The 14,443-nt window shown below is 36.3% G+C and overlaps 1 protein-coding gene across 2 annotated transcripts in view; it reads left to right on the top strand.

The window, feature by feature from the left end:
* The window catches only part of LOC106881006 (RNA helicase Mov10l1), a 37,805-nt gene that overhangs the window by 15,443 nt on the left and 7,919 nt on the right, over positions 1–14,443 (top strand). For both annotated transcript variants that reach the window (XM_089361586.1, XM_014931192.3), the window contains exons 7-17: positions 493–591; positions 2,776–2,922; positions 4,446–4,537; positions 6,077–6,135; positions 6,999–7,232; positions 8,311–8,420; positions 10,209–10,286; positions 11,263–11,418; positions 12,403–12,468; positions 13,252–13,416; positions 13,576–13,749. In XM_089361586.1, coding sequence (XP_089217712.1) covers positions 493–591; positions 2,776–2,922; positions 4,446–4,537; positions 6,077–6,135; positions 6,999–7,232; positions 8,311–8,420; positions 10,209–10,286; positions 11,263–11,418; positions 12,403–12,468; positions 13,252–13,416; positions 13,576–13,749 — 1,380 coding nt within the window. The remainder of the gene's footprint in view (positions 1–492; positions 592–2,775; positions 2,923–4,445; positions 4,538–6,076; positions 6,136–6,998; positions 7,233–8,310; positions 8,421–10,208; positions 10,287–11,262; positions 11,419–12,402; positions 12,469–13,251; positions 13,417–13,575; positions 13,750–14,443) is intronic.

Here is a 14,443-nt window from a genome sequence, read left to right as displayed (position 1 = left end):
TTCTAGATTATCAGATTGACAACATTCAACATGAAGAACTATAAAAATAAAACTCCTAAGAAATATATTAAGTGTCATAAGTAAAAATTTGAAGGTACTGCAGATTAAATTATGATTGGATGTGTACTGCATATTGAAATGTATGACTTGGAGTGAGTACTGCGCATTGGAGTATTTGGTTTATGTAGAACTGCTTATTAAAGTTTTGTGTTAGAGACTAAGAGAATATTTCAGATTAAAATTATCTGAATTCAATGAGTCTGTATCCATCCATCCATCCATAGAAAGTTAACAGTGAAGTAGTGAGTGTTAAGTGGTTGGCATTAGGAAGGGCATCCATCCATAGAAACCAAGCCAAACCAGACTAGAACCTCGTGCAGTTCTCCTACTTGCCAGCTTTGGTCAAGCCATCCAACCCATGCCAGCATAGAAAACAGCTTTTTAAAGGGTGATGATTATTGATAATGATGAATCTCTACTGTTTACTTTCAGACACTCTGCTATGAGAATTATGAGTCCAAGTTTTCCCTACTGCTTTATCTAGAGGAGATCCAGTTAGATATTGATATCAGAGCATTTGACTTAGAACAGGTAAGACTTATTTCATCATTCTTGTCATGAATAACCCATCTTTATTTCTTGCAGGCATAAAATACTTTTGAACTACATCATCTAGTGTATCCTTTTTGTAAAGTAGTAGGACATGACTCGAGGGAGATTTGGTTGTTCAATCTAGTAGGCCAAGTAACTGTGTAGAGGCTCCCTTGCACAGTTGTCAGTTCTTATTGAGCAGATGAATGTTTGAAGGTATTCCAGCCACAATCATACCATCTTTTTTTTTCCAGATATTGTGTATATAGGTCTTTATTATCCAATATGTGCTTTCCTTTTTCAAAAGATGGATGTGGTATGTGGAAATATGGTTGCTATTTATAGCAGGTTTAGTTACAAGCTAGAGACTCCCTTGTAGGTGTATTATTGTTGTTGGACTGTGCTGTATGTTGTCTTTGAGCAAGGCATTTCATTTTAAGTTGCTCTTGTTTACTCAGCCAAAATTATTACCAACCAAATGCTACTGCGGCTCTTTAAATGCTCTCTCCTTCCCCTTCTAAAGTGTCAAGAACTATAATTTCTTATAAATCCTTTTTTTTTTTAAATTGGTAGGATGTGATATGAGAGAGATGAAGTTCATATTTTAAGCAGGACAAGCAGCAAAACAGAGACTTCTTTGCTAGTTTGAGATGACACTTTTATCGTAGTGTAAAATTAATGGTAGAAATGTAGAGTGCTCAAACTAAATAGTTTTCAGCATCAAGTTTACTCTATGGTTTAATTTCAGATTGTAATTACCTTGATTTTACTTTAAGAATGTAAGTTGGAAGATATTGCGAACTTTATCTGTGAAAACGAGAATGGGTATTAAAAATAGCATGAGTGAAATACATACTACTGAGTACTGTTAGTTGCATGAACACATTGTGTGCAGTATCTTGTCTGTCCTCTCTCCTTGTCATATATTCATTGATCTTTGTTAGATTTTGTAATTAATGCTAAAAGTATTTCCAAATGCACGCAGTCAGCAATATGCATTCATACATACACAATAATATTCCATGTGCACTTAACCCATGTATGCATGCACATGAGAATCTACATCATCATCATCGTCGTTTGACGTCTGCTTTCCATGTTGGCATGGATTGGATGGTTTGACAGAGGGCTGGCAAGCCAGAAGGCTGCACCAGGCTCCAATCTGATCTGGCAAAGTTTCTACAGCTGGATGCCCTACTTAACACCAACCACTCCGAGAGTGTAGTGGGTGCTTTTTACATACCACCGGCATGAGCGCAAGTCAGGCAGTACTGGCATCAACTATGCTTGAATGGTGCTTTTTACGTGCAACCGGCATGGGAGCCAGTCAGGCGGTACTGGCAACAATCACGCTCAAATGGTGCTTTTTATGTGCCGCTGGCATGGGTGCCAATCAAGCAGTACTGTCATTGGCCATGACAATGATTTCACTTGCTTCAACAGGTTTTCACAAGCACAGTTTATTGCCCAATGATTGAAGGGTACTCTTAAATGGGCCGGTTATGCTGCACTGGCATAGGCCATGGTTATGGTCTCACTTGGCTTGCTGGGTTTCCTCAAGCACAGCATATCTCCAAAGGTCTCAGTCACTTGTCATCGCCTCCATGAGGTCCAATGCACACCTGTCTATATTAAGCCCAGTAAGGTACTTATTCAAGTCCCACAATAAGGTACTTTTCTAAGTAAAGCTGTTGTTGCAATAGGTCTTTTACTGCCAGAAGCCTTTTTCAACTGAATAACCAAGCTCCCTTCATCATCATTAAATAGTACTGGTAAAAGAAATAATGAATATGTAAAACATGTCTGCAGCAATAATAACATTATTACTACTACTACTAAGGTAGCGAGCTGGTAGAATCGTTAGTGCACTAAGCAAAATGCTTAGCAGTATTTCGCTACATTCTCAGTTCAAATTCTGCCGAGGTCGGCTTTGCCTTTCATCCTTTCAGAGTTGATAAATAAAGTACCAGTGAAACACTGGGGTTGATGTAATTGACTAGTACCCTTCCCTAAAATTTTAGGCCTTGTAACTTTAGTAGAAAGGATTATTATTGTTATTTAATGCCCATTTTCTATGCTGGCATAAGGTGCATTACAGTAATATGAATGTTATACTATTTACCTATTTAGACGTACATGCATATATATTTATATACATTAAGCATTTATCACTATCTTTTACAGGTATGTCTGAATATTGTTGGAGAGTACCTATCTTTGAAGGTTCCAGGTTTAGCAGAAGGTAGACCATCAGTGCTTGTTGGCGACAGAGTCTATCTGTCAACCCCTGGTGCAGAAGGAGGTCCAGTGTTTGAAGGAATTGTTCATGAGGTGGGTGCTTCTTAATGTCCTTTTTGACACACTCGCACACAGTATGGGTTCACCAGGGATTAGTCCTCAGCTCCATCATAGGCAATAACAGAGGAATTCAAGACAGGATGCCCCTGGGAGCTCCTCTATGCTGATGACCTTCCCCAAATAGCTAAATCACTACCAGAACTAGAGAAGTTTCAGGTGTGGAAGCAAAGTCTAGAATCGAAGGACCTTAGTAAATAGGAAGGCAAACAAATCACAAATCCCTTCAGGTAGATGGCCCTACTCGATCTGTAGAAAAGGTGTAGGTAGAAACTCCATAAGATGTACCCGGTGTAAGCTATGGACACATAAGAGGTACAGCAATATCAAAGGAAGATAATTTTTGTGTGGAAGATGCACAGGTGCAATAAACACAAAAAATGTACAGAAAACAGATTCCATCACATGTCAGGGGGAAAAACTAAAAGTAGTTGATAGCTTCTGTTACCAAGTCAGTAGTAGGAGTGAATGCTCTGAGTGTAGCTGCTAGAATAAGAATAGCCTGGGCAAAGTTCAGAGAGCTCCTACCTCTGCTAGTAACAATGGGCTTCTTGCTCAGAGTTAAAAAAAAAGTAGACTGTATGATGCCTGTGTGAAAAATGGGCTGTGACTGCTGAGGACATGCGTAAGCTTGAAAGAAACGAAGCTAGTATGAGCCGCTGGATGTGCAATGTCAGTGCGCATGCACAACAGAGTGTAAGTGTCCTAAGAGAAAAGTTGGACATAAGAAGCATAAAATGTGTGCAAGAGGGTCAACTGCTCTTGTATGGTCATGTGATGTGTATGGATGAGGACAGCAGTGTCACTAGTTTACAATTATAGTGTGATGTTTAGTGGAGATGTAAACACACACACACACACATGCATATATACAACAAGTTTCCTCCAGTTTCTATCTACTGATATGCTTACATGTCTGTGATCAGTTTGGGGCTATAGAAGACACTTGCCCAAGTTACCATGCAGTGGGACTGAACCTGTAACCTTGTGCTTAGGAAGCTAACTTCTTAGCCACATAATCATGCCTGTGCCTTTTACAGATAAAAATTAGATCTTTTAAAAGAAAGTAGGTTTTTTTTTCCTTACTGATATCTTGTTTCTTTGCATTGGAAACGTTATGAGAAGGTATATTTCATACATATAAACATTGATAGCTCTTTAAATGAGGAAACTTTTGTTATTTTACTGAGCCACAAACTTTTGGTATGGTTTCTGCCAATTTGTCTTAACCTATATACACTGAATAAAAACAAGAATCCTTCAATGGTACAGCAACAACATTTCAACTAAAAAAACGCAGTTAATCATGTAAATCTGAATATTGTACTAAATTTTGATGGAAGGAAAAGTTAGAAAACAAATGATTCTTTCTTCTTTGATAATGTTTTACTTGTAGACAAACTAATATTTATATATCTAACATTCCTCCTTCAAAGTGTCTAACAGTAATATGTTGATTGACAGAACTAATGTATTTCTTCTGACTGTTCCATTTCTAGGTGCACAGTGATGAAGTATACCTAAAATTTAATGCCGAGTTCCACAGTAAATATCTTGGGGAAGATTATGATGTCCGGTTCACATTCAACAGGTAAACTATTTTCTTAGGGTTTTTCCATGTCCTCCTTAAGTGCTTCCTTATTTTGAGCTCTGAAATCAACTAATGAAAACTTTACAATAGTTCAGTAGTTCACTTCTTTTTCATTTCACTCCTGATATTGTCCAGCTATCTTTTAATTTTAATGCTCAATTTTTTTTTTCTAAGCAAGCAGAATGTCACTTTGTTTTTGGTTTCTTGAGACCAGGGGTATCAAACATATATCCCATTGGGCTAAATCCATCCTGTGGCAATGTTTAGATCATTCACATTCTCAGCTCAGTTTTATAAAAAAAAATTCTTAATTTTTAATTTTAAAATATTTAGAAAAATACATATTGCTAACATGATTTCAGTCAGAGGTTGACTAGAGTTGTGATTAACACTAGTTCAATGAGTCAAATCAGTGCACTTTAGGGGAATTTTTGTTACTATAACCACTGAAAAAGAAATTTTGGAATCCATATACTGAAAGAGATGATCTTTTTCCTCTTCACTTTAAACTGATTTGAATCTTAATTTTTTTCCCCCAAAATTTATTCTTGTTGGTCCAAATGGATTCTAGTGGTATGAATAATGACGAAAGGTTTTGCAGCTGAAACAGTTCAAGCCTTCTGTCAAGCATTGATTTTTCTCAAGAACTGTATACATTCATTTGGACAGTTTCTATTTTTATTCTCATTCTAAAGAGTTTTTCTTAATGTGTGTCATGTTAACTTGTATGAAGGTTAGCTAAAGATAACATTAAAATGTGGTTAAGCAACTACTGATTTTTGGAAGAAATACCACTATTAATTATGTAATATGAATAGACAATGAGTACCAATTGCTGCTAATGGAGAGAACTTATGCAAGAGGAAGGTCAAAGAAAGCAGAAAGAAATAATGAAGTTTGTGGAATGCTGAGCTTCACTGATAATGCAGCAAAGGACCTTGAGTGGTGATAAGCTATATAACTGAGTCATCCAACCCATGCCAATTATTAAAAACAAATGTTAAAGCAATGACGAGGAGGATGAATTACATCAGCAAATATTTAAGAATTCAGTTAAAATTTTTTCTATATTGAAAGAGTGTGCCTCAGATCGTTGCCAGTGCCGATGGACCAGATCGTTGCCAGTGCCGATGGACCAGATCGTTGCCAGTGCCGATGGACCAGATCGTTGCCAGTGCCGATGGACTGGATCGTTGCCAGTGCCGATGGACTGATTGTTGCCAGTGCTGATGGACTGGATCGTTATCAGTGCTGATGAACTGACTCCTGTGCAGGTGGCACGTAAAATACACCATTTCGAGCGTGGCCGTCGCCAGTACTGCCTGATTAGCCCTCGTGCCGGTGGCACGTAAAAGCACCCGCTACACTCTTGGAGTGGTTGGCGTTAGGAAGGGCATTCAGCTATAGAAACTCTGCCAAATCAGATTGGAGCCTGGTGTAGCCATCTGGTTCACCAGTCCTCAGTCAAATCATCCAACCCATGCTAGCATGGAAAGCAGACGTTAAACGACAATGATTGTTTTTGTTCTTGTTTTACAGGACTCCTTTAAGACGATTTCACCAAGCTGTTGAGTATGCCCCTAATCTTGGAAGGAATGGTAAATATGTTAATATTTTTGTTTATTTCTTTATTTCTTCATCACAAAATTATTAAAGAAATTATTTGTACAATTTTTACTTCTAAGAATTATTTCCAACTGAGTTACAAGTGATTGAGTTTATAAATGGCTCATGTACCATTATTGGTGTTGCACTTGTTACAGCCATTTACCTTATGCATCTAAGGTACTATGTAAAAACTAGTTACTGCTGTAATCAGCAAGAGCATTCTATAATAGTACAGCATTGAGTTCAAATTATTTAGCAGATTAAACTTGCAATAGAGTTGTATTTCATCCAGTAAGAGGGGTCTTTAAACAGCTTAAGATTAAAATAGGATAGTCTCAAGTATGCTGTGACATCTAGATACAATGCGTAATGAAGAGATAGTATGTGTGTGTGGGAGCTGTGGATGTCATGTCACATGTGGCCCTTGAGGTTGTAGATATGCCTTATGTGTGCTCCACAAGAGCTGGTGTTCCTTGTCATATGTGACCCACATGTGGATGTGGGTGTACTTTGTCATTATCATGTGAGTTGCAAGAAATGGTTCACAAGATATTGTGGATGTGCTCCACATGAGATTGAGGACATGCTTTATCACATGTGGTCTCCAAGAGGTTTGCAGATATCAGACATGAATGTTTTATATTCATTATTATTGCTTTTTTCTTTCATTAATGCTTAAGTTATGTTGCAGCAAGTGTTTTTATTTTCAAAATTGACTTCCTACCTTCCAACTAGTAGTAATACTTATTGCTTTGCCAGATAAAAGGAGACAAGTAATGTGACTTGCATGAAAGTGATTGTACATTAATCAATGGTAGATCTTGAACCTGAAACTCATCGTGTCCTCTTTCAGTGCTATTTCCTACAACTGTTGAAAATCAACCACCACTGTACAATCCATCATCAGACCAAGCTACTGAGTCAAGTTATTTGACCCCAACCAAATCAGCTTCTCGAGTGGATATTTCTTCTCAACTCACTCTGCAGTTTTTTAACAGGCAACTCAACGACAGACAAATGTCTGCGGTCAAACGGATTCTTCTTGGCCAGTGTCGCCCGATGCCTTATATTTTGTTTGGACCACCAGGTAAAATTTTAAATTTCATTAAACCTTGTTTCTGTCTCTACGTGCTCATGTACTCTATTTTATTGAATTCAGCCTCTAGGTTGATGTACTACAATTGTAGGCTGCATGCTAGTATTTGGTAGATTACGAGATTTGGGATCACAGCTCACTTCTGTTCTCCCAAATAGACTGTTGATTTATTTGGTATGTTGCATAGCAGATTTGAAAATAAAACACATAAACACATTTCTCTATTCCTTGAAGATCATCTGTAGTGTTGGGGAAACCATTGAGAAGTGAACGTGTACATGAAGACCAAGTTTGTTGCTGTATTTAGTTGGTATCTGACAATGATAATAGTACTTCTAGTGTAGTGAAGTAATATTGTGTTAATTTTGCACATCTTTTGTATGTTAATGATTTTGTATATAGTTTTCTTTTTGTTTTTCGTGAAGTCAGAGGAGAGAAGCAATTTTCAGATGTCTTGACTCATTTCCAGTTAACCAATGAGCTTCTACTAGTGTGGGTATGTTGTATGAAACTAAATCTAGGAACAGTACTTTAGCTGGCTGAGAATAAGTGCTTTCTATAAAGAGTCAGCATAGTTCTTTTTTTCTTTTTTTCTATGCAAGTATCCCCTGGATCAGCTCCATCAGTTAACTGAATATTATTACTCACAACATTGAAAACATTATGATTTATATTATTTCATTAAGGCATTTCTTATAGATTAGGAACCATTAACAAAAGCAAAGCCCACATCATTTAGACTTGAGATGCTTGACTGTTTTTAAGTTATGGCTACTTTTTGCTTGCAAAGATGCAAATTTAGATACATAAGAATTTTGTTTTGTTCTATTGGGTTGCGTCTTTTGTAATAGAATCAGAGATTGGCTTAACATACATTTCTTATTTCTTTATTTAGTTGCTTTTATTTTAGACTGTTTTTCCTATATTTGATGTTATTGTTTTGATTTTGTCATTTGTGAACAATGTGTCTGGCTTTACAAAGAGAACAATCCCTCTCTCTCTCTCTCTCTCTCTCTCTGGGAGAGAGAATATTTATTTGTTTCAATATACCAAATTTTGTTTTTTGTAGGTACTGGGAAGACAATAACTCTTGTTGAAACTATCCTTCAAATCTTAACCAAACTTCCTGGCAGTCGTATTCTGGCCTGTGCACCATCCAATAGTGCTGCTGACCTCCTGGTAAGTGGTATTTTTTAGGTAGAGGCTTTGTTTTCATATTGAATACTATGTCTCCATTGCTTTTATCATATGATTTGTTCTCAGATGTACCATGATACTAGCATAATGTTTTTTCTGCTTTAATATAGGGTTAACTCTGCTCTGTTATCTGCAACATAGATCATTGGTTATCATAGAAATTATGATTTTATGCTCACTTTCTACCTGTCAGTAAATATTTGTAAACATCCTGTTCATATGTATCTCTTGTTAGAACACCTTGCTCATATAGCTAGTTTTGTCTCTCAGAACAACTGTAGAACATCAAGACTATATAATATATATAGATAGTCACACTGCAGCTGCATACAACACACCTACACTGCAATGATTACATGCCAGCTACCAAGTTCTTCCATCAATCACCTGTTTCTGCAAGCATGGCAAAACAAATGTTAAAAATAGAAGGTAATGATGAAAGCTGAGGCATATAATCTAACTTTTAATTCTCTTACCCTGTGTTTCTCTGTTAAGTTTATTCCTGCTGCATCAGCTGTCTCTTTGACACCCTCTTCTCTCTCTTTACTCATGTGAACAACTAAGGATGGCAGTGGATCTCCTGTTCCATGCTGCTTGATCCTCTTATCACTCTGATAGTCGGTCTCTTTCCTATTCACTGTACCATGTCACTCTTGTAATGAGGGATGGTATTGGACCTATTCCTACTCAATACCATCCTTATCACACACTCTATCTCTCTTACCTATCATGAAGCCTCTGTATAAAGAGTTGCATTGAATATTCTGTTCTGTCATCACTCCTCTTCCTGAAACCATTTGTTATTCACATGTATCACTTTCTATTAACATTGTCCACCTCTATTTCTAACCATTATTCTGTTTCTACCGTCACACTCTTATTCTTTCACTCATCTTAGTTCTTTTGTCATTGCCCTCTCTTCTATTTATTGTCTTGGTTATGAAAACAATAACTCTTTAGTCTTATGGGATACAAAACAATCTCACTAGTTCTGATGCCGCAATAAAATGCAGTGAGTACATTTTGGAAAGCAGTTGGCAAATGAGTAATGAAGTCATTGGATTGAGGGGACTTTGTAGTGATATCAAGGACATGATAACTTCCTGTGTGCTGGTGCCATGGTAAAATGTACTCTATACACACTCTAAAATGGTTGATGTTATGCAGAGTATCCAGTTGTAGAAACCAAACCAAAAATGAAATGGACAGGTGAGAAAAGGTCCTCTAACTTACCTGGGAGGGCAGTAATGCTGAATTAGAAATGATTTGGACTATGATGACCCATACAACCTGTACCAGCATAGAAAGCTAATTTAAAATGAAGACATCATCATCATCATCGTTTAACATCTGCTTTCCATGCTAGCTTGGGTTGGACGATTTGACTGAGGACTGGCGAACCAGATGGCTGCACCAGGCTCCAATCTGATCTGGCAGAGTTTCTAGTGCCGGATGCCCTTCCTAATGCCAACCACTCCAAGAGTGTAGTGGGTGCTTTTATGTGCCACCAGCACCTGGAATTCTTCACTGTACTTGTTGCCAATTCTCACCTTACTGACAGCATCCCTGTACATGGCTCGCACAGCTATCTTGTTTAATGGTTTATCCTAAAATCTCAGAATAATATTTAGCTTTGCTAGGAATTCTCAAAGTAATGTAACTCTTTCCTCTCTTTGGTGTTAGCTGCATTAGTGTGCTTCTCCTGGCAGTCTGTACAGTTTGAACAAGTTTTTGCTATTAACCTGTCGCTAATCAACATTTCTCTTGCAGGCTGAAAGGCTTCATAAAAGTGGTATTTTGAAGTTAACGGACATGGTACGGCTGAATGCTTTCCAGAGGAATGAAGATGTAAGTAACTACTAAATTACAAATTAGGATTGATGAAAGTGGATGGAATGGTTTCTGGAGAGGAGCCTTTTAGTAAGATTTATTTATAGGGAGCAGTCTAGAATTGACTTTAGACTTTGTTAAAGTAAGGTATGCATGTATCTTGCAAGGTTGGGGTCAGTGGTGTGTACAAACTAAGGTGTTCAGTTGCTCAACTTCTGATCAAGCATACCTATGACCAAAGGGATTTCAGTTGTGACTTCTCTGTTTTTTATTGTATATCAATGTATTACATATCAATGTCCAATGTGCCCTTCCTTTTTTTATTTAAGATGTTAGGGTGTGATTGGAGGGCAATTTGGCCATTGTTATTAGTGGAATTGCAACTTCATAGAGACTCTTTCAATGTTCTGTAAAGTGTTGGGTCCTGTTAGATGGGGTAAAGAATATATTTTATAAAGCTTGTAGGCAAGTGTTATATGTGTATTTTAGAGTTGTGTACTGTAATTTCCATGTGATATTTCCAAACTGTAGACACACTAAAACTTGGTAAGCACTTTTTTTGATGTTTTAAGGAATGACTACAGTTGCATCTATATGGAAATGATATAGATTTACTTGCATCAAAATTATTTGGACTAAAGAACCTCTAACAACAACGTAAGTAGACTAGCGATCTGTTTAGGGATAATGGAAGTTTTACATTGGCAACAACAGTTTGAACTGATTTGAATGAAAAGGTGAAGCATCTGCCATAACACAATACTGAGTATGGTAATATTAACAAGTTTTAGTTCTTAAATTTTTCCAATTTGTAGCATTTCTATAGTAGCTAAAGATAGTTTCCGAGCAAATTAAAACCTATAGAATGCAGGATAGTACCTAGATCACAATAAACTTTTTCGGTATATGATTCTTGGTGTTTTGTTAACCTTAATTAACCAGATTGTAAAATAAACATTTATTATTAATGGTGCCTATTTTCTCTCTTTTTCAGAATATACCAGATAAAATTCGGCCATATTGTTCTTCTGGAAATAATCTTGATATTGTTGTACATTATCGAATTATTATCTCTACTTGTGTGAATTCAGGCGTTTTGTATACTTATGGATTAAAGCCTGGCCATTTTACACACGTTTTTATTGATGAGGTGAGAGCTTTTCTCCTTTTTTATCTCTAATTCTTTTAAGATTCTGTTTTTGTATGAGTTAAACTGTAGTTTTACTGTATATGTGCAATAGAATGGTAATAAGCTCCTGTTAGGCCAAGTCAGATGATTATTCAATTTTTAATTGAGTTGTTTCATTTCATTTTACTTATAACTTATACATAGGATTTCTGGTTGTTGTCAGAAGCCTGTAAAGAGATAACTGACTTATTCTCCTGATACTGCCTTGAAAATGATCCTTAGGGACCCAATGACTTGTGAAGAGATGGTACATTTTCATGAATATTAAGTACAAGCATTTAATTTTTGTAACTAGATGACTTTCCTGTCATCTAATCTTTTAAATCTAAAATTAAAAGATGGTTTCTATACCAAAGCAATTAAGTGAAGATGTTATTCTACAAATTGGAACAAAGTATTCATTGAGGAACAAGTATTGTTTATGATGGATGGTTAGAGGCTGTAGGTCAGCTAGCTCACTGATTAGTCACAACTTCAAATCTTGCTTCAGTCATATTATTTCCCTCAGATAAACACATGCTCTCACTTCAAAGTTGCTGAGCTGAAATTTGTTGAAGTATCCAACTGTAAAACATGTTGACTCTACTCAGGAATGGTAGTGATTAAATTTACTGCATTGATGTTTCAGTGATACCATTTCATAGAAGGATGTGAGCACAATGAAATACTCATTAATTTTACCGTTCTATTTATAATCATGAATCATTCCAGCTAGAGCTAAGTGGAGTGGTCTGTCAGCAGTTAACCATCTTGGTCATGGACACAATACCGCACAGTTGTCCAGCATTCGACCAGCTTTGACTCTCTGTAAAAATATCAACCCTAATAATTCACAAGGAAATATCAAAATTTATATCCTCCTATACTAGCATGGAAAACTGGATTGACAATCTGTTTCATTATATATAGTTCTGTAATAACTTCTTTGTTTCTTTCTTTTACTAGGCTGGGCAAGCAACAGAACCAGAATGTTTAATACCAGTTGGACTAGTAGCTGGAACAGATGGACAGGTGAGTGGTGATTGGTTGACTGTATGGCATTCATAGAAACAACTTAATGGTTTTTGTCTTATATTGAACCATTGAAGATAGTTTAGCGCTGGTTGATTGACTACAAGGCAGAATTTGCTTTCAAATCTTTAGGGTTAAAACTACAAGTTAGCTTTTTCCTGCTGTTATATATACCTAATTACATATACCTAAGTTATTTATTATGTAATAATAGTTATTCATGTAAGCTTCTTAAATTCTTTTTTATAGCTTTAATTAAGATACTGAGATTTAACAAAACATATCTGAGCTACAGCTTTCATGCCAAATAATCAAATATGGCTGTTAAGTTGGATAAAAAATACCTTGTGGTGTTTGATTTCTGTCCCTACACACCTAAGTTGACTTTGCCCTTCATCCTTCTGAGGTTGATCAAAAATAAGCATTAGACAGTACTGGGGCTGACATAATCAACTAAAACCTTAGTATAGTCACAGTCTAATGACTGAAACAAAAAAGAAAGTGTTTATGACAACTTTTCTTTGTAGTGATGAGTATGACTGATTGGTTATTTGATGTGATCATGAGAGATGTGTGCAATTGAAATGACGAAACTAAATAGCTGACAACTTTATGGGCTAAAAATGTGAATGGATACTGTATTGTGAGTGAGAAAGTGTTGCAAGATATTTGAAGAACTGTCCAAATATTGACAATCTGGGAAAATGAATCTTAATCTATAATTATTTTAGCTTTCTATTCAAGTGATTATTGAGAGTTTTGTGCTTTGATTTTATTTTTCAGATTACTCTTTCTGGAGATCCAGAGCAACTTGGTCCCATCCTGCATTCTCCTTATACCAAATCTCATGGTTTAGAACTTTCCTTTTTAGAAAGAATCATGGGACAAGAACTTTATTCCAGAGATGAAACCAAATTTGTCACTTCTGGATACTTTGATCCAATGTTGGTGAGTATATGGCTTGATATATTACTGTTCAGTTTACTAAAGGCAATGTAAAAGATTTTAGGACTGCTAGAAGTTTTTAAAATATAATCTCTAAATGGAAGAGGTCCATGAGGGCCTTGCTCCTGTAACATAGTCTCATTAACATCATCTTCATTGTAGGTGACGAAGCTTATATACAACTATCGCTCCCATCCTGCTTTGCTGCACCTACCATCAGTTCTATTCTATGCCAATGAACTGGAGGTGAAAGCAGAGAAAACACTTACCCACAGCCTCTGTGGATGGAAGTCATTACCCAACAAGACAGTGCCAATACTTTTTCATGGAATTCGGGTAAGTGATTTTTTATTGAATTTATTTCATGATTATTTGTGAATGTAGTTAATGAGTAGAAATAAAGAGACCCAGCAACTGAGATTTAGGTTTTAGACTCCTAATCAAGTGGCCATAAGTTCAAACATTACCCTCAGAGCAAGGTACATCATTCTCAACTTCATTTTCTCTGTTAACAAGTCAAGTTCTTGTTTGGTAAGACATTTAACTGTAAAAATAATTGCTCCTGTAACCATCCCTTGCTAAAATAAGATGCAAAACAATAAAATTGTATGTAGAAGAGATGGCAAGACATGTGGTGCTCCTTAGATACTGGATGTAGTTTTGGTGATAACCTATTTTGAGTTAAAAATTCTACCAGAGTTGATTTTTGTTTCACCAACTGGGGATTGATACATTAAATATTAGTAAGATCCTAAAATTTAGCTATACATTTTCTTCTTATTTTTGAGAAGTGGGAGGAAAGGTAATATCTATAGCCTTATGCTTACAATAGATTAACATTAAATAGTCACTTATTAGTTTGGATATTTTCATTGTTAATGGTTGAAAGTAGTATTGGGACAGGGTGGAAATTCTAGAGAGATGCAGTTTTGAGGGGAAAAGATTGTGTAACCCTGTTTTTCCATAGAGCGAGGACTAAGGAACTGATGGCAATATAAATTTTAAAACTATGTCTGGATGTAAAAGTATA

This window comes from Octopus bimaculoides, chromosome 1 (assembly GCF_046866305.1).
Source record: "Octopus bimaculoides isolate indiv1 chromosome 1, ASM4686630v1, whole genome shotgun sequence".
Lineage (NCBI taxonomy): Eukaryota > Metazoa > Mollusca > Cephalopoda > Octopoda > Octopodidae > Octopus > Octopus bimaculoides.
This window is presented reverse-complemented; position numbering and strand designations above follow the sequence as displayed.